The 19,440-nt window shown below is 41.7% G+C and overlaps 1 protein-coding gene across 1 annotated transcript in view; it reads right to left on the minus strand.

The window, feature by feature from the left end:
- FANCD2 (FA complementation group D2) overlaps positions 1–19,424 on the minus strand; it is a 51,904-nt gene extending 32,480 nt beyond the window's left edge. Inside the window, exons 1-15 of the mRNA XM_063121067.1 lie at positions 19,347–19,424; positions 17,132–17,219; positions 15,434–15,568; positions 14,447–14,514; positions 12,878–12,981; positions 11,661–11,724; positions 10,894–10,946; positions 10,114–10,192; positions 7,955–8,079; positions 6,318–6,405; positions 5,993–6,097; positions 5,185–5,285; positions 3,425–3,533; positions 1,731–1,766; positions 638–781 (exon numbers count right to left, since the gene is read on the minus strand). Of these exons, the coding sequence (XP_062977137.1) occupies positions 638–781; positions 1,731–1,766; positions 3,425–3,533; positions 5,185–5,285; positions 5,993–6,097; positions 6,318–6,405; positions 7,955–8,079; positions 10,114–10,192; positions 10,894–10,946; positions 11,661–11,724; positions 12,878–12,981; positions 14,447–14,514; positions 15,434–15,568; positions 17,132–17,198 (1,278 nt within the window). The 5' untranslated portion in view covers positions 17,199–17,219; positions 19,347–19,424. The remainder of the gene's footprint in view (positions 1–637; positions 782–1,730; positions 1,767–3,424; positions 3,534–5,184; positions 5,286–5,992; positions 6,098–6,317; positions 6,406–7,954; positions 8,080–10,113; positions 10,193–10,893; positions 10,947–11,660; positions 11,725–12,877; positions 12,982–14,446; positions 14,515–15,433; positions 15,569–17,131; positions 17,220–19,346) is intronic.
- Between the last annotated feature and the right edge of the window lie 16 nt (positions 19,425–19,440).

Genomic DNA, 19,440 nt, shown 5'->3' on the forward strand with positions numbered 1-19,440 from the left:
AGGTATTCTATAATAAGATCAGCATTTATTACAGCAAGCAATTCGACCTCTCATATGGATGAGCTAAAAAAAATACTAGAGTGATTCATATAGACAAACTTGTAAACTTGAATTTCCAAAATTAGTTACGTGTACACTATTGTTAGATGGAGGCAATGACTAGAAAAGCAATGAGGTTAAGGAGGCTTCCTATCTTGAAGGAGATAGAAACTAATGCTGTCTAGTTCTATTAAGGGGAAATTGTTCTCCAGATGCTTAAGAGATCTGCCTAAAAGTGTCTCTCCTGCTGCCAGTTTTCAAGAAGCACATTGCAGAAATACAGGAAGCATGGCATTCTAGAAGCCAGGTCACATGTGCCAGCCTTGCTATTTCCTTCAGGAGAGCCAGGCACCACGTGGAGACAGCCGACAGCTATCTCTACAATTGAAACCACCACGATCACAAGCATTGCTGTAGTGGCTTCCTCGTATTGCCCGTTTTAATCATGTCTGTCCATGCAGATCTGTACCTGCTTACACAGCTGTATGGATAAAATAAGTGTGGTGTGTATGTGAACTGGTCTTGCAGATTTGAGGATGGAGGATGGAAAGGGAATGACTGCTGGAATGCTGAACTGCACAGCAGCACAAGTACTTACCAGTGAGTGGTATCGGAAGGCATTCCGTAGCAACTGCTCTCGCATATACCCTGCCCGAATCTTGCTCTTCAGCACTCTCTCAATTTGTTTCTTGCTCTTGGCATTTGTAGCACAGATTATCAGCAGCACTATCAGATCCAAAACCTTTTTTGGAAATAAAACCACAAAGCAGGTTATGTAAAGGTTACCACCAAGCACACGAGCCTAAAATGAATAGGCTCGCACAACACAGATATTTTGCACAGAATTCTAAACCTCCGTCATTTTGCCTTTAAAGTAGCAAGTTCCTAGTGCTCATGATTTAGAAGAAAGATGAAAAGCACACAGCCAGTATTTTCGATAGGTTAAAAAGCTTTCAGTGGTTAGGGCAGAAATTCATTCCTAGAGCCTGTCCTCCTATCCCTAGGGATTTCTCCCACAGCAACATTTTTGGCAAGTATAAGAAGTATGAAAAGCAAATCTACACAAGCATGCATATTTTGAATAAAGTGCCTGACAAATCTCTAACATGGACTCCTAGACCCTTGGCCACAGAGCATAAGGAAAATATCAGCCATAGGTACCCAAATATATGGGAAGGGATCCCATGATTCAGTGCATGGGTGGGGAACTCTTTCAGTCCAGGAGCCGAATTCCAATTTGGGAAGGGTCTTAGGGGCTGCATTCCAGCAGTAGAAGGGGCAAAGGGCATGGCGTGGGGCTAATGACAGGTGGGGAACCCGGGGAACGACGATGACACATCCAATCCACAGGCCAGAGGTTCCTTATCCCTGATTTAGGGGAGGGATGAACAGGCTGTGGTCTTCCCCCTGCCTTACTTCTAATGATTCTGAGTATATAGATGGTTTTGTTGTAAAGGATGAGGAACAAGCTTAACTCTGGCCTATGAGAAAAGTGGGAAAGATAAAGGGCAGTTTCAAGGTGTCCCCTTATTTCACAAGTGGCAACTCCTCCTTATTCCAAGTTGTCGTATTGAAATATTCAAAGAGGGTGCCATGAAAGCAACCAATATCCCCCTCTTTTCAATTAACATGCCTAAAAAAGATGGTTCTACTTTAGATAGCCACTTCAGAATATACCATAGGATATATACCTTATGGTCAGAGGCAGATGAAACGTTCTCAATAGCCTAGAAAAGGAGGGAATGCAGAAGAAACAGTTGCCACTATTGTAGAACGATGTACTTTAATTGCCCAACACAAAAAGCATCACACATCTCTCCAACAGCAACACATCTGCTGATTGCCAAGTTCACATTAAACCCTGTACAAATCTGACCTGGATGGAATAGTTCTTAGTGAAAACCTATTGGAACTTAAGAATGCTCCTACCACAGTTTCTACTATCTTAGGATAGGGGCTGCGCTGTGTCTATATGGAATGGGGACAGGGAGGAAAAGCACATTTGAGCACTTTTGCTGTATGAGCCAGAACGCTTCTGAACCTTATCAGCATCTCCATCATGAGTCTGAAGAGTTTGCAGAGGATGGAGTCCACTAGGTAGAACTGCCTTCTCTAATTCATTCTCTGCCAGGCTCCCGAACAGGTGAGCTGGCAGGAGGAAGATTGTTGGAAAGAGACTTTCACCCCATTTCAGGCATATAAGCATCTTTTCTGGATTGCCTGACACAGGCTTTCAGCAGAAACATATCCTGTCCTCCCTGCCCTGGGTAAATTGTTATTACGTTTTATTACAAGATTGCTGCAATCTTCTTTTGGCTATTTAGGGCCGGGAAGGGACTTACTCTCGGTCGTTCTGCATTCCAGGGGTTCAGTTGTTATTTTGCCCAAGGGGTTATTTCTGTGCTGTTTGCATTGTATTTTATTATTTTAAATGTTTGCACTGTATTTTATATTTTTAACTGCTTGTATGGCATTTTAGTCTTTTAACTGTTTGCAACCCACCCAGAGAACTTTTGTTATTGGGTGGATTTAAAATATAATAAATAAATCATCAATAAACAAGTTACAACCAGGTTGGAACTCAGGCATGAGATGAGGGGACAAATAAAGAAGCCTCCTTAGCAATGCAGTCCTATGCATGTCTACTCAGGGGTGAGTCTCACTCCGTTCAGTGGTCTTACTCCCATGTAATCGGGTACTGGGTGGCAGCCTGAAATACTGCGTTTACAACAGGGGCCCAGAAAGGCTTCACAGCACAACATTGATATTATACTATTCAAAGGATGCTACTGAATAGGGATGATGATGATGATAATAATAATAATAATAATAATAATTTATTTATTTATTTATTACTCGCCTCTCCCTCTGGATCGAGGTGGGGTACAACACAAACGCAAACACCATAAAATACATATAACTAATTAAAACATTTAAAACTAATACATTATTAAAAGAAGCACATTATTAAAAAGGCATCTAATAATAATGGCTCTGCAGTTGCCTTGTTCAAGGCTGCCCCTCCCCAGAACGGTTTGCTTGACAGATGGGTTAGCAGCAGAGCATTAGGCTACTAATGCCTCTTCCTGTTCATCTTCATTCCGCATGTCCTTTGGTGTGTATGGCTCTGTTGAGTTTGTTTTTTCTCCCCTGTTGTGCCCACAGCATGGCTTTTCCTAAATAGGAACTTTTCCAGAACATACATAAATTCTAAATTCAACTGCAAAACCATTTCCTAAATATTCTTTATCTGACCTACAATTTTATCACAGGCATGAAAATAGATTCTGGCAGGTTATGTGGATAAAGTCTAAAGTACAAGATGGTTTTTACAAAACTGCATGTAAAAAGACAACATGCAACACAGGGAAAACATAAGTCTGACCTTAACCCAGCCTTCTAAAATGGTCTTCTGGAATTTAACAGCTGACTTTATAACTTCAAAAAGGAGCTTGACACAGTCCTGGTTAATGCTCACTTGGCTTGCAGACAGACTGAAAAGAAGCACGAGAGGTAAGAGCTCATCCACCCTCATCTTGACAACAATAAAGAAAATAGGTATAGACAAAGGTCGATTCAACATGAACTTCAACGGCTAAATTCCCACCCACAAAGGAACGCATTGGCAGGGATAAAGCAGAGCAACATTAGAAGGGAATGATGAACTGGGGACCTACTAAAGTGAAGGCAGAGAGGGCAATTGCAGAGACAATGGGATTGTCCCACTGCACCTCTAGGCTGTACGTTCCCTCATTGTGTCAGTCAACCCCATTATGTGAAGACTTGGCTTATGTCCTTCAGATAGTTACAACTGCTAATGTTGGGAAGACTCTGCACATGATGGGGAGAAGTCATGTGGCAAACCTCTCTACACATTACTTCTGCTACGTGGGTCCACCCTCCATGGTGGCTGTAATGTGTACTCCAGCCCCAAAATTCACAAGGCTCAAGCTCTTATGGCCTTTAAGAGGAAGACGTCTCTGGGACAGCTATACTGTCAAGTGCTCCCAAAGGATCAGATAGAAAGGTTAATGGGGGCTGAGAGCCACAAAAGACAACCAGAGAAGATGAACATAAGCAAATACAGAGCTGTGATGGTGGTGCGGGTTTGGCTGGAAAGAAGAGAAAAATTAAACAGTGAGCAAGATCAAAATGAAATGAAATGTTTATTTATTATTTATTTATTTACAATATTTATAGACTGCTCCCCATTCAAAATTTCAGAGCGGTGTACAAGATAAAATAAAATAAAAACAGAATAAAACACTTTAAAATAGAAGTATAAAAGAAGCAAAATGTACAGTGAAATGTTGGGAGTGCCCTCTATGCCAGCAAAGTCAGGACAGGGATAGCTTGGCCACAGTGGTACAGGCATTGGTAACCTCAAGATTGGATTACTGCAATGCACTCTAGGTGGGGCTGCCCTTAAAGCTGTTTCGGAAGCTGGAGCTAGTGCAGAATGCTGCAGCTCGGCTGTTGTCCAGAGCTGCCCCTTTCCAGTATGTAACTCCTCTGCTGAGGGAACTGCACTGGCTGCCTATTCGTTACCGTGCCAAGTTGTAGGTTCTTGTACTTGTGTACAAAGCCGTAAACAACTTGGGACCAGGATACTTGAGAGACTGCCTTCTCCCCTATCAGCCTGCCCAGTCACTGAGGTCATCCAAGGGCATGCTCCTGGTGGTTCCACATAGACCCATCCTCTGATTGGAGTCCACCAGGGGAAGAACCTTCAGTGAGGTAGACCCCCCTCCTATAGAATTCCTTGCCTCTGAAGGTGAGGAAGGTGCTAACTTTGTATTTGTTTTGGCCCCTCCTGAAAAAGTCATTGTTCCTGGAAGACTTCCCTTAACAACCAGCCACGGTTCACAGTTCACCTTTCATTTTGCTTTTAAAAAACGATTTTAAGGTGTTTTATTCTGTTTTTATTGTATTTTATCTTGTACACCACTCGGAAATTTCGAATGGGGAGCGGTATATAAATATTGTAAGTAAGTACGGGAATAAATAAATAAAGTCACCAGAGACACAGGAATAGAAAAACAGCAGCAGTGTGTTCCTGTAGCTGTTGGCTAAGTGCTCCTGTATTGGCACAGCAAGTCTTAGGATGGGGCTGAATGTCAACTGATAGAGATAGCACACACAAACCTTGCCTGAGGCTGACTTCTGAGCTTGCTTTGAGAAGCCTGAATGTGTGGAAGTGAAACACACGAGTCCAGGTCCAACTTCTTACGAAGGTCAGAAATTACCTGCAGAACAGCAGTGCAGATGTTTCTCCAGCAAGCACTCACAAACACACACCCAAATGTTACCAATCATATATTTCAAGATGGTGATTATGGAGGAAAAAGAGGTTGGAAGAGGTAGAGGTGAAAGAAAAAGCCGACAAAGACTACTACAAGACAAACTTTTTAGTTGCTTTATAACTGATCAAATTCTCTACATAAGAACGTAAAACTTTTTCGACTGGCAGTAGAGGGTATTTATGTAGTTACTGAATTTTTTGATGGTTTAAAAAAGAAAATCCTGATTCTATGTCTTTTTATGGAAATGAGAATAAAATGAAGAAGAAAAAGGTAGATGTATGTTCTTTCCAGGGCTCTAAGTGAAATGTTTGACCTGAACATTTTATCTTCAGTAAGTAAAAGATCAGCTCTATCAGCCACCTTTCAGTTCCTATTGCAATATGCAAACCAGATAGTTTATTAGAATCACGTCATGCTCCTTTAACAATTATAAGGCATTTCCTCTTTAACCAGAACGAAAAGAGGATTTAAAGCTATCAAAACACTCGACTATGCCAATGGTTTCACAGCTGAAAATATGCTGGTTTGCATGTTTGCTCATATGCAGAGAGAAAGCGAATGTTTGAGTGCTTATACTAGCATAGCCATCTTTGCATTTCCAAGGAATATGCATAACTCAATCTCTGTGGCTTCAAGGGTAGGTGTCTTACCTCTACTGCATCAGTGGCCTTGATGGAACGGAGAATAAATTTAACTACTACAGGCAAATCTTCCACTTTCACAGCAGCCACTGTTATCATGACAGACTGGCGCACCTAGTGGGAGAGGAGCAAACTGTTCAATTGTAGGAATGAGAAGAGGCATAGAATTCATTCACATTTATTTATGCTTCTCGCATGCCCCATTCTTTCTTCCAACCCTGCTTTGCTTCCTCTCAGGTTTATACATATTTACGTGCAAAGAGTGCTTAGACACACTTGTATCGTGACTTTAAGCATGCTTGTGAGCCCATCCATTTAACATTGGTCTTCTTACCTCAGACAGAAGTCCCAGGTCAAGGTTCAAACTGGAAAGAGCATCCAGGATTGGAACAGTTAGCTCAGTCTTCTCTTTTAGCAAGGAACTAAAACGCAAGAAAAGCAAATACGTTTTACATTAAGATCTCACAACTTTCCCAAACTGCAGGCATTAACTGCAGTCCATTCAATATCAATTTGCATGAAGAAATTTCAATGGACTGCTAGGCAGAGAACAGTTTTCCTGATTGCTTTTTTGCCTGCAATAATTACAAAATCAACCATTTATAGTCAACAACTGTTCTATAATAAAATCCACAAGTGTTCAAAGCACTTTACATAGATTATTCCAGTAATCTTTACAGGACTATAAAACAGGCCTTGCAAAGGAAGGTTTCAACTCAAGACACAGAGAGCAGCAAAATCTAAAAGACGCAGAAAGTTTTAATAAAATAAGGTCAGTTGATCCGAACACATATCAAGCTAAAAGTTCTTCTGCAAGAGACTAGAAGCCAATTCCAATGTTCTACCATCCACATGAAAACAAATATATAACATTTGCACACTAGCATTGCACACAGAAGCCACACTAGCAATACATAAGCTTCTAAACTTTGGACCTTGTATGTATACACACTCACACACCTCATCCAGCTTACAAAAGATTATTAAATTTACTGTGAGCTTGTGTTGAAGTGTATCATATAGTAGGAATAATTTCACTGATTAACTACAACCAGTAATAAAAACAGAAGTAATCTTCTGAGTTGAGCAGCAAATGTAGCTTCTAAATGTATAGCTAAGTTGGCTCTAGAGAGAGGACAATATAGAGGTAGAACCCAGGGCTCTTCTGACACTCAAATCACATGTGCACTTTTAAATCATGAACTGAGTAAAGAAGACATCTCTGAGAAGTGTGAATGAAGTCTCTAGAATGCCAAGACAAAACAGATTTAAATTTAAGCAGAGATATCTTTATTTAACCCCCCACCACATACAAGCAATATAACATTACCATATAATATGCATAAAACATAAAACCAAATAGATTAGTCCAACCCCTTGCTCATTGCCAAATTCTTGCAACTACAGCATCCTTGACAGAGGGCCGTTCAGCCTCTGGCTAAAGAACTCCATGGAGGGAGAGCCCACTACCTCCCAAGGCAGACAGTTCTTACCATAGGAAGATTCTCCTAATGTTCAGCTGAAATCTCCTTCCTTGCAATTTCCACTGTGGTCCAAGTCCTGCCCTCTGATGTAACAGAGAACAAATCTGTTTCATCTCCTACTTTAGGGTTAGGCAGAAGGTAGATCTTCAGGTGTTTTGGACTTCAACTCCCAGAAGTCCCTACCATGGCTAATGGTCAAGAATGCTGAGAATCGAAGTCCAAAACATCTGAATATCTACTCCCCCCCCCCCCACGTGACAGACCTTCATATATATGAAGACATCTATTTTGTTTCCTCTATACCCAGTTCTCTCAACCATTCCTCATAATCTATGTGGTACATGACACTTGGTTTCCAGACACTTCACCATTCCGGTCAAGCGTCTTTGGACGCACTCTAGTTTGTCTCTGTTCATTTTATGCCAGAGCAGTTAGGGAACCAGTATGAGCTAACAGAAAATTACATGGAGAGCAGCTCAAAACTTACCCAAGCTCTCTGGCAATTTCACTATGTTGGGAATCTTCCAGGATTTCTGGCAAACTTATGATAATGTCATGTTGGATTGGTGGAGGAGAAACACAAATCATCTGCATGATTGTTGATACAAGATCCTGCAGACGACAGCAGCGTTAGAATACCCAGGAGCACAGGAAAAGCAGATTTCCCTAACACTGGCATCTTAAATCCAGCTTTCACAGAGAAGACAGGAGATGTATATTATACATGCATGTAAAATGGAACCTAATTCACTGGTTTATTTATTAGAAATATATTGCATATATTATTTTAGCATATGAAATGCTTATCTCACTTGTCCCCACAACATGTCACTTTAAATGTGGGGAACTGAGCCTGTGAAGGGGTATGACTTGGCCTGAGCAGTAAGACATCAGTAAAACAGGGCTTTAAAGTCTATCCACTTTGATTACACAAATGAGTCTGCTCTTCCTCATCTAATAAGTACACAGTAACTCTAATACAGTAATTATTGATGTCATATAGTATATGGATCATATACTATATGACATCCAGTATGAGAGGCAGTGTGGTGTAGTGGTTAGAGTGTTGGATGGGCAATCAGGAAACCTAGGTTTTAGTCTCCACTCGGCCATGGAAGCTCACTGGGTGACTTTGGGCCAGTCACAGACTCTCAGCCCAAACTACCTCACAGGGTTGTTGTTGTGAGGATAAAATGGAGAGGAGGATTATGTATGCTGCCTTGGGTTCCTTGAAGGAAAAAAGGCAGGATATGAATACAATACAATAAATAAATAAAGTAGGCCTATGCAGGCACTTGCTTGCAACAGGAGTGGTCCTCAACTGGGGAGAGGACATGGGTGCACACGTAAGTCACCACCAACATCCCAGCACACCTGGATGATGTTGATATCTTTGCACATTTAATTTTGAATAGGGTTTGTAAGCATGTCTGACAGAACACTCTTAGATTTAAACTCTGCAGTATATGATAGTCAGGAACAACAACACTGTGTAAAAACGTCCAGTACTTTTCTCATCAGAGCCCTGGGAAGCTACATGTGGGGAAACATAACCAAACAGCTGTACCTTGAGGCTCTGTGCAGGAACACGGGCAGAAACATGAAGGAGTGTGAAGGATGTCTGAAACTAGGCCTGACTTTGTCTGTAACGGGATAACTCAACTTGCACAGATCAGCCCATTACAAATGCACTGCACTCTGACTGATGGGCAGAATTAAGCACTACATGCTATGGGGTGCACAACCTTTTCAGCCCCAAAGGCCACATTGGGAGCTTGCTGGGAGGTGGGGGAGGTATATGTGTGTGCATGCACATACAAGGGCACACTCATCCCACCTCCACACCCCAGCAGCAACAGACCTTGGTGTTGTAACAATATTTAAAAAAAACACCTCTAGAACACCCCCAGAACAACCTAGAAACTTGATAGGAACCTGCAAGTACAACAACCTAGGAAGCTCCAGGGACCATCTGGAAACTAGGCTTCTATGACAAGAACCACAGAGCCTGTTTTAGAGCACTTTTCCCATTCCCCTTTTCTCAAGCTGGGGGCTTGAGGGGCCGCCAGACAAAGCTTGAGGGCCCCCTCAAGCCCAGGGGTCACTGGTTTTGAACTCCTGTGTTAAATCAAACATAAAAGGGTGCCACTGAGACTTCAGAAAGTAGCAAGAGCCATGCTGGATAAGATCAAAGGCTTATCTAGTCCAGCATTCTGTTTGCCAACCAGGTGCCCCCAGGGGAAGCCAAACGCAGGACACGATTGCAATAGCAGCCTCCTGGCCTAAGCATACAGTCTCTGATATTGGAGGTAATATATACCCATCGTGCCTAGTATACATTGGCACCCTTATCTTCCATGCATTTGTCTAATCCCCCTTTAAAGCAGTCCAAATTGGTGGCCATTATTTTAGTTATTTCATTTCATTGCTATACTTCCCAACAGCTGAAGCTAGATCACTACATCTTGTAGTGAACATAGCTTGACTTCCCCATAGGAAAAATGGTAACACACCACAAGTTATCTGCTGTAGGAATATTGTAGGAATACTGTAGGAATATACCTAGTATATTGCTAGTGCTCACTGAATCTTAAATAATATCTCAGGAGAAACAAACTAATGATTGATCGCAGGGGTAGTACTTGCCTTGCTGTCAACTATCCTGTCAAGCCATTTTAACTGATTGACAATGAGCCGGGGCAAATTGAGTCCATCGCTGCCCACACTGAAAGATCAGAAGGGCAAAGAGGGGGAGGAAAAGATCAAACAGTGTCCTAGTTCTTTTTTATTACTGACAAAAGATTCTGAAAGAAACCAAAGCAGCAGGCAGTGATGCACACTGCTCATTCCTCCCTAAATGCATTCCAAAATAAGGATACTGTGTTTTTATGTTTTTAAACTTTGTATATTTGTTTTAATGTTTACCCTTTGTAACTTTTGTAAACCGCCCAGAGAGCTTCAGCTATAGGCGGTATATAAATGCAATAAATAAATAAAAATAAAATATGACTGATCAAGAAGAAACATTCCTTTAACAATTTCTATTGGAGATAAAGGTTTTCTATCATACTATGAATGTCATACAGTACTGTAGGAGGTGCAATAAGATTGTAAAACACTAAAGTCTTTCGCCATGTAACAAATCTAGTCTCAGCATCAACAACAAAGTAGGTAACGGCTCACCATGGCTCATTTATTTATTATGCCATCTAAGACTTGCCTTGCATAGCAGAATCTTGAGCATCAAACCTCCATATTCATATATGGCTCAGAAGCTTGGACAAAGTATTTATACTACTCGATTGGTGTTTTTTCTTCTTTCATGTGTGCCAATGAGACCAAATTTCTTGGATTTCAAGAAGCAATTAAGAAAAAACAGCTAGAAAATGCAGTAAACATTTAAAGTTAAAATAGCAGAGTACTAACCTTTCATGAAAAAATTCAGGGAGTTTTTCAAATAATAGTCTTATTACAGCAGGCTTCCAAAAAGAAAGGATAAAATTGTTTTGAGAACATTTTATTTGCCCTGAGGCAGCACACTGTGTATACAACGTTATAGATCCAAACCCCATCATCCCCATAAAAGTCCTGCAATAAAACCTCCCTGGTATGCTAATTCATGGTACACACAGACCAGTCTCTCACTTCATGCTGGGCTTTTGAGAAGCAGCAGGAAGAAGAAGGATCTGTGCTTCTTGTTTTCCTCTCTGAGGCCTCATCTACACCAAGCAGGATATTGCACTATGAAAGCGGTATGAAAGTGGTATATAAAAGGCAGGAGCCACACTACTGCTTTATAGCGGCATTGAAGTGCACTGACAACTGTTGGAGCCCATTGACACATACCATATCCTGCTTTCATACTACTATATCCTGCTTGGTGTGGCTCCTGCCTTTTATATACCGCTTTCATACCAATATCCTGCTTGGTGTAGATGAGGCCTGAAGCCCAGTGCAAAGTGAAGCAAACCCCCATCTTGCACCCATGTTCTCTGTACATTCAAAGTACTCGGGGGGGCACAACAGCGATTACAAATAACAGGGTTTATAAGCTGCCAAAAAAATTGTGGACCTCTGCTTTGGTCTGTGGCTTTTCTTTTAATCTATTCAACATCTCTACCTTTCTTCCACACCTGTTGAACACCAGGCTAACAAGAGAAGGTGGGAACGACTACTTGGCAAGGGAGTCTTACCTGTAATATCTCAATTCCAAGGAGCAGCTTAATGAGGCTTTCGCAATATGAGTGGATGGCATTACTGTAATGGAGAGAGACACTTGAGCTCTTTAAGTAAAGGAATGGACATAAATAAATCTATAACAATAAAAGAGGATGTCTGTCGGTCAACCCCATAGTACCAAGACTGTGAATGCCAGACACCTAAAACATGGCATGCATCCTGAGGGGATGCTAGGGGTGTGCACCTCGGGGTTATTTGTTCTTTTGAACACATGGAGAGAGCAATCCTATGCCCCCTAGACAGTGTCTGGGCGACACAGGATATTTCGGATTCCTTGCTCCAAACTCAGAAATAGGGCTCTGAGCTTGAAGACAGGAAATTACACTCCCCCGCCTCTTCCCTTACAGCCAGTGTGGAGAGAACCGCGTTGACTGCTGCTATGACGCTCATAGGGGGCGAAAGGTGACTTTCCCGGGGGAGGGGAGGAGAGCAGACTGGTGACGTGGAGATACAAGGTGTCCCCAGCAGTCCCCAGCCTCCTTCCCTCCCCTTCCCCGAAGCTTCCTCTAGACGGGTGAAATCTGTAATGGATATGAGTAAGCCTCCAAGTTCGGATTGGATTATTCCCTAATTACCTTAATTTAATTTAAAAGTGTCAGTGTGTCTGAAGCCCACAGGACCATTTTCAGTCACTAGGCGGCAGACTTCCCTAACCAGCACATAGCTTTGCAGTCAATACAGTTTGAAACCAGGGAGGAATATACCTAGGGACAGAGAGCTGTAGGACGACCGACTGAGGAGACTAGAATGGGCCGATCCCTCCCTCTAAGGGCTATAGGGGTGTACCATGGCAGAGGCCATTTCTCGGAGTGGCTGTGGACACGGGGTGGGCACAATGTGTTCAACTCTGACAGCTGTGTCTGTTTGCTTGAAGGGTTCACTCTATCAAACTAAGAGCTATGCAAAGTCAGGTCCATTCACTAACAATAAATAAATTAACAGTTTCAGTCCAAGTCCCTAGCTTTTGTTTATTTGTTTAGGGTTTGACCTCTAACAGGTGTATCTGTTTCCAATGGAATAAAGTTTTATTCCTCTCCCCTCCCCCTGCCAAATTAAAGTACACAATTGCAGTCCAAAAATAGATTGGGTTGTACACAAGTGGTTATTTCCTACATTGACATGGAAACTAAATACAATTATGAAACCCTCTGACGAAAACATTTTCATTGACCTTGTGTCCTGAGTTTGTAAAGGTATGCACGGGAGAAGACAGTTCCTGAACTGATCTCTGTTTTCGATGTGGCATTCCAAACCACTGATTAACTCTTCGATGATCTAATAGGAAAAAAAAGAAGAGAGAGAAAATGAAGACCAAGCAATAACCGTGACAGTAAAACAAAACAAAACAAAACACTGTTTAGGGTGCACTAATATGCAAATGAGGCAGAGAAAGCCTGCTTTCTGCACAATTCCTGCTCTTAGAGTCCTTTATTATTATTTATTTATTTATTTATTTATTATTTATTACATTTACATACCGCCCCACAGCCGAAGTTCTCTGGGCAGTTAACAAACTTTACAGGGAATATATGAGGATTGTAATTTGTAAATTGTTATGCTTTCTTTAAAATCCACACACTCCTGAAATTGTCAGTGGTCCATCCTGTGAGAATAACTCTGCACTGATCTTGAGGGTCTTTCTCTTTTCCTCATGTTCTATTTTGATTGTAGTTCATATATTTAAAATGTTAGGTCACTCACTTGAAGTGAATGATGCAAAAATTGGATTCAAAAAGATATCTGAACATGGAAATGGGGTGACCTGGCCTTCATCTTGACGAGCATGGGAGGCAAGTGCATTGCTCTTATTCTCCGCAGTATGATGGAATTGGCTCTGCTCCTTCAGTGTTTTACAGCAGAGCTAGCTGTCCCTAAAACCCAGAAAAACATACTTCCAGGTGCGGGCAGGTGGAAGTAATAGCTCCCCCCCCTCCCTCCCATTATGTCCACTGTTCTTAGAAGCAAAAATCCCAAGTTATCCAGGGCAGGATCTGACGGGAGAATCTGCGCATTTGTGGAAGGAGCTTTTATCCTTTGCTTTGCTAATGCACAGCTGTGCATCTCCAGTTTATAAAAATAGAGATCTGCTTTGTTCCCTGACCGTTTGCATCAATGGGGTGAAATGGAAGGTGCTCTCCCTATGAGAGCACCCCCAACCCAATTTTGCCCCATTGGAACAACCGGTCAGGAAATGCAGCAGATCTCTATTTTTATAAACTGGAGATGCACAGCTGTGCATCAGCAAAGTAAAGGATGAAAGCTCCCTCCACAAATGTGCAGTTTCAGATATAAATTGGGGTGAACTAACGCAGCATCAGAGGAGTTAATTAACACAACGCTGCCTTCTGCTTGGCTTCGAGCAACCCATCAGGGGTTGCCATCCACCCCCCGGCTCGACCCCAGAGCAAGGTCACAAGGCAGAAGGGCCATGGTGACCTCACTTTGAAGAAAAAGGTAAGTTCCCGACTTTTTTTACCACGCAGCTTTGATGAAAAGCCTCACAGCAGCTGCATCATTTAACTGACCTAGCGCCACTGTGCAGCTACTGCGTGGCTTAGAAGACGTATACCTGGTGAACTTGAAGTTAAAAATTTAACATTTTCCATCTACAGAGTTGTTGTTCTCCTCGTCCTCCTAGCTTTGGGGGTTAGAATCAATATAAGCCCATTGAATTTATTGACCTCATGAGACAGAGACCTCATGTGTTATTCAGAAACATCCTGTGATTTCAAGTTCATACCTGTGGATAAGAAGGGTGCTTTCTCAAGGCTTGATTCAATTTCTTCTGGAAAATTGCTCCATCCACAGCTGTAGTAAAGCACCAAGAGAGCCAAACACTGTCATGCTCAAATCAAAATATTCTGAATGTTCCATCTCCCCGCCACCACTTTATTTATCTGCTGCATGACTGGCAAAAATGCAATTGGCAAAGCTTCCCCAGGTCTAGAGGTACAGTGATAGTAGGGCTGCAACTGTATGAAGGTGAAAATAAATAAATACATTTCTGGCAGAACTCTACACCTCTTCGATGTCTGTCTGTCCTAAAACTGTTAAAGATACAGAATCTCTATCAGTAAAAATGTGATGACACTATAATATTCCTACAGCTATTGCAATTACCAAGAACATAAAATGTATAATGTCCAGTTAATAAATAAGTGAAGTTGCTACTTCTGTTCACATTCCTCCTGGATGAAATAAGAGGACAAAAAAAAGATATGGAACTTCTAAAATTTAGTAGTACACACACGCACACTCCATCCTAGACAAACATACATAAATGGTCAGTCTTAGATACAAGGCAATCTACTCTTTCTACTTCTCTGCCACTAGCTACAAATACTAACAGCTCACACTTTTTATTAGCAAAATCAGCAAGGAAAATTAAAACAGGCCTGCATAACTTGTGGCCCATCAGTAGACTGCTCCTCCTCCTTGCACAAACATTAGCGGCACACTTAACACAAACAAAACCCTGCTGGTCGGGACTCACAATAACAATCTTTATTAAAGCTTAAATAATCAATAAATGGAGCACTTCTCCAGAATTGTTGACAGAATGCAATCACCATTAATGAAATATGAACGTATCGATTTGCACTTAAATATTATTTTAGCGTAACTGTTACATATATATGCCCAAAGAGCTTTGGCTATTGGGTGGTACAGAAATATAATAAATAAATAAATATTCTCTGCCAAGAAAGGATATTAAAAGAAATTATACCTATTTCATTCTGGCTTTCTCCAGCTTTCAGTGTAATCCCCGCTGTCTTTAGGAGTTGCCCAAAAACACTGTTGCTCACAACTTCATTTTGGGGAATGGGTTTTTTCTTACTAGAGACCCGAGGCTTCTTTGTTTCTAAGATGGGAAAATTAATAGCATGAGATAAATGAATGTTATAGATGTGAGTGATGATTTTTAATACAATTAACTGAATTGAAAATTTAACTTTTATGTCAAGAAAGTCTCTCAACATTTGAAGTCCCTGGGAAAATGAAACAAATGGACTATATATCTAGGATAATCTCTCAGAGTGGTCAGTAGCCAATATTCTAAAGGAAGAAGGATAAAAGGTAAAACCCTCTAAGCATTTGAGAGATTTGTGGATTGAAATCCAAATCCTAGTTACTGGAAATGATCCACACATTGAAGAGAATGAAACTGAAATCAACAGTTTAAAAGTTCTTAACTTTTTGGCTGAATTGTGTTGTTACTACACTATGACAGGGTTCGTACATCACGATAACCCATGATGGGTTAATTAAGCCACTATGGCCTAATTAACCCATCATGGGTTATCGTGTCATCTGATGGGACTTTTTTTAAACTCAGGATGGCTCATTTGGCCAAAATAACCCATTCAGATAATCCATGGTCTGCATCGTGGGTTATTTAATGCATCGTGGGTTATCATGTTGTGTAGCGGTCACTGTGGGTTATTTTGGCTGGCTACAGAGCCGTGCAGCAAGAACAGTCAACAGCTGCCGCTTTGCTCTTTGCTGCATTACTGATTAGGAACATGTTAGGAACGAAGCCAGTAGCGTAGAAGAGACAGACTATGAGGTTTGGTCCAGATCCTGCAACATCCCAAGACATTATAAGCATCTTCCCTTTTCGCTGCTTTCAGAGTTAGGACTCTGTTTTCATAGTGCATCAGGTGCCTCCTTAGTAGAGGAGGCTGGCTATGACGTTTGGACCCAATCCTGCAAACACCCCCCCCCCCAGCTTTTTTAGGCATCTCCCCCTTTTGGGAGCACTCGGGTTTTTTCCTCCTTTGTGAATTATCTTGCAGGGGTTTGATGATGGATCAGGTGCCTCCTGACTGGGGGAGGCTATGTATGATGTTTTGTCCTGATCCTGCAAATTTCCAGTGCTTCAGAGGTGAGCCAGTGCTCAGGTGAGAGGACTGTACAGGACAGCTACTGACAGTAGCTTATTAGCCCACTTGTGTGGCAGGGCATCATGGACTATTTAAAAAATAAGCTACTGTGAGTAGCTTATTAATCCATAGTGGGCTATCACAATGTCTGAACGCAGCCAATTCTTTTAGGATCTCTCAAGGATGACTCTACCCTGAAACCCTCACATTAAAATTGTGGATTATTATATACATCATGGTAGCCAGTCAAAATCCCCGCAATCCTTCAGAGTAGGATTACCATACCTGAGGGACAATATTTGAAATTTATGATATAGAGCCATTACTCTTATGGAAATTTGCTCTATGAACCCACAGCTAGTTTTATGTATTCAGTGTTCACAACTATGGAGAAAAGGGTATTTCAGGGCTGGGGAAAAACACAAAGAACAACTCTCTGCTTGCTCTTGTTGTATCAGCATTACTAAAAACAACAGGTTCTCTGCCTAATGTCCTTGACCAAAGGAATTCTAAATGACAGAAAAGGTTATTCTGTTACATACTTGGTAATTCTTCTATCAGATTTTCCCCAAAGGCAGCAGATTTGGACAATTTCCGTTTTGAAGTCATGACAATAGGCAGTGGCGTATCCTATTACAGGAATATTGGGGAAAAACATTAGAGGCTGGCTGAAGGAGGATTTTTTTATTTTAAGATTTTGCAAATAATTTGGCAACAAAAATAAATTATGGACACAACCATGCTCCAAAAACAACATATATATGAATGGCAAAAAGGGCCACCAAAATAATCTAGTGAAGTAGAAGGCAATGTACCACAGCAGAACATATTGGTAAGGGATAACAAGTAGTAGATCAACAGCTTAAATGGCTGTTTCAGGTATATGAGTTACTTGAAAACATTTTCACAAACACAATGGATGCAAGATCACAATTAGTTGACACTAATTGTGCAACAAAATGTTGCAGTGTACAGGACTTCAGTTCAGGGTTCCAGCCATTCATTCCCTCCTTCCCTGTTTTCCTTTTTTCTCACTTCATCAGTCAGCATTCCATGTCCATCAAGCATGCTCAGTCCCCATTGCTTTCTGAGGAAGCGTGCCTCCATTTGCGGTTTGAGGTGGACCCACAGCCCCAGTTACATTAAAATCTTGCATGTCTCTATTGATTTCTATGGGCAGCTCTCACTTGTGTACTTTGGAGCAGAAAAAGTTTATCAATCTGAACAAGAAAATGACCTACCTAGACCAGGAGTTGGGTTATTCTACATGTTTTTTATAACTATCTCCCTTCCTCCATTTCAAGCCGTTCCCCCTCCTCCTCAATTGTCAGTTCCCCCCCTGCCCCTACTCACACTAAACATTCCATGCCACTGAGTTCTTTGGGGAGGTTTTGGAGTTCCCTCCCTTTCCCCGTAAAGATTAGATCCTAAATCTGTGACCAGTGGTGAAAATAGCCGTGATTTGCCAGAACTCCTGAAATGCAATACTGATGCTATAATCAATTAACGTGGGTGCAACATTTTTCAGAAATTCTTTCACCTCTCCTGCCTACTCCCCTTATTGTATAATTGTCCATTCTTGCCCACTCTGACCACTGGAAGTTTCTCAAAAATATAAATTTTAACAAGTAGATAAGGCAAAGCCTCAAAATTGTACTGAAAAGTTAATTTTTATCCAATAGCGATAGTCCTTCTAAAACAATGAAAAGCCCAACACATTTTGTTTGATGACAACCTTATGTTGCAATCCTTAGCACACTTGCTTGGCCATACAACCCACGGGATGCAGTCAGCTTTGACTTCAAATAAACACGCACAGAAGAATATTGGTCTTCAACTGGTGGCTTGAGATCTGCAGGTTACTACTGGGTGTGTGTGTGTCTTGCGTGTAGCATCACCACCCCTTTGTTTTTAAAGAAAGACCAGCTGCAAAGCACTTTAATCTTTAATAATTATGCAGGAAGAAAGATGGAAGCTGCAGCCTATGACCAAAAGAGGAAAGCTGTTTCAGGGGGGAAAAAATCCTTCCTTAGCACAACTATTAAAATTAGCACAACTATTAAAATATACAAGAGTGCTTTGTTCTCTTTCGTTTCTGTTCATCCTAAACTCAAGGACCCATTTCTCCTCTGCAAAACTCTTCTGTCCCAGTTAGCTTTCAGTTCAGCTGGCTGGCTTTGTTTGCTTTTATTAGCGCTGCTTTTGCTGGTTGCTGAATCACTTTTCTTTTGTTGTATGTCGTTGTAAACACCCTTGAGGACTGGGAAAGGCAGTTGATAAACGAGTTTAACGAATCAGATAAAAAATGTGTCAAAATTAAGTGGACCTCATGCTGGAGGTGGGTCCTGGCATCCAAGAAGATTGAAGGTGTCATGATCGTGTATTAGTTTCAACTGGGGCGTTCGAACTGGCAAGGAAGTATAGCCGTGGTAGGCAATCTAGTGCCCTCCAGGAGTTTGGGGCTACAACACCCATAACCCCCAGCCAGCATGATCAACTATCAGAGATTACGAGAATTGTAGCCAAAAACATCTGCAGGGTACCAGGTTGCCGAGCCCTGAAGTGCAGGATTGTACATGCGCAACAGCCAGGACAGGACTGAGAACCAACTCAGGCGCTGTTAAACTGAAACCCTGACCAAGCCCTACTTGACAGGCGAAGCTCCCAGGACAGCCGTTACTGGTGAATGAAATCCCCAGCCCACCCCGCCGCTATCAATAAGGGCAGTTGTGCATCTCCTGCCTGCCAACCTCTTACCGTCGGAACGCAACTGAGACGGCCCTGGCGCGCCTCTTCGCTCTCTTCCTTCTCTTTTTCTCAAATTATCCCGCCAAGCACCAACACACGGGGT

Source organism: Elgaria multicarinata, chromosome 3 (genome assembly GCF_023053635.1).
Source record: "Elgaria multicarinata webbii isolate HBS135686 ecotype San Diego chromosome 3, rElgMul1.1.pri, whole genome shotgun sequence".
Taxonomy (NCBI): domain Eukaryota; kingdom Metazoa; phylum Chordata; class Lepidosauria; order Squamata; family Anguidae; genus Elgaria; species Elgaria multicarinata.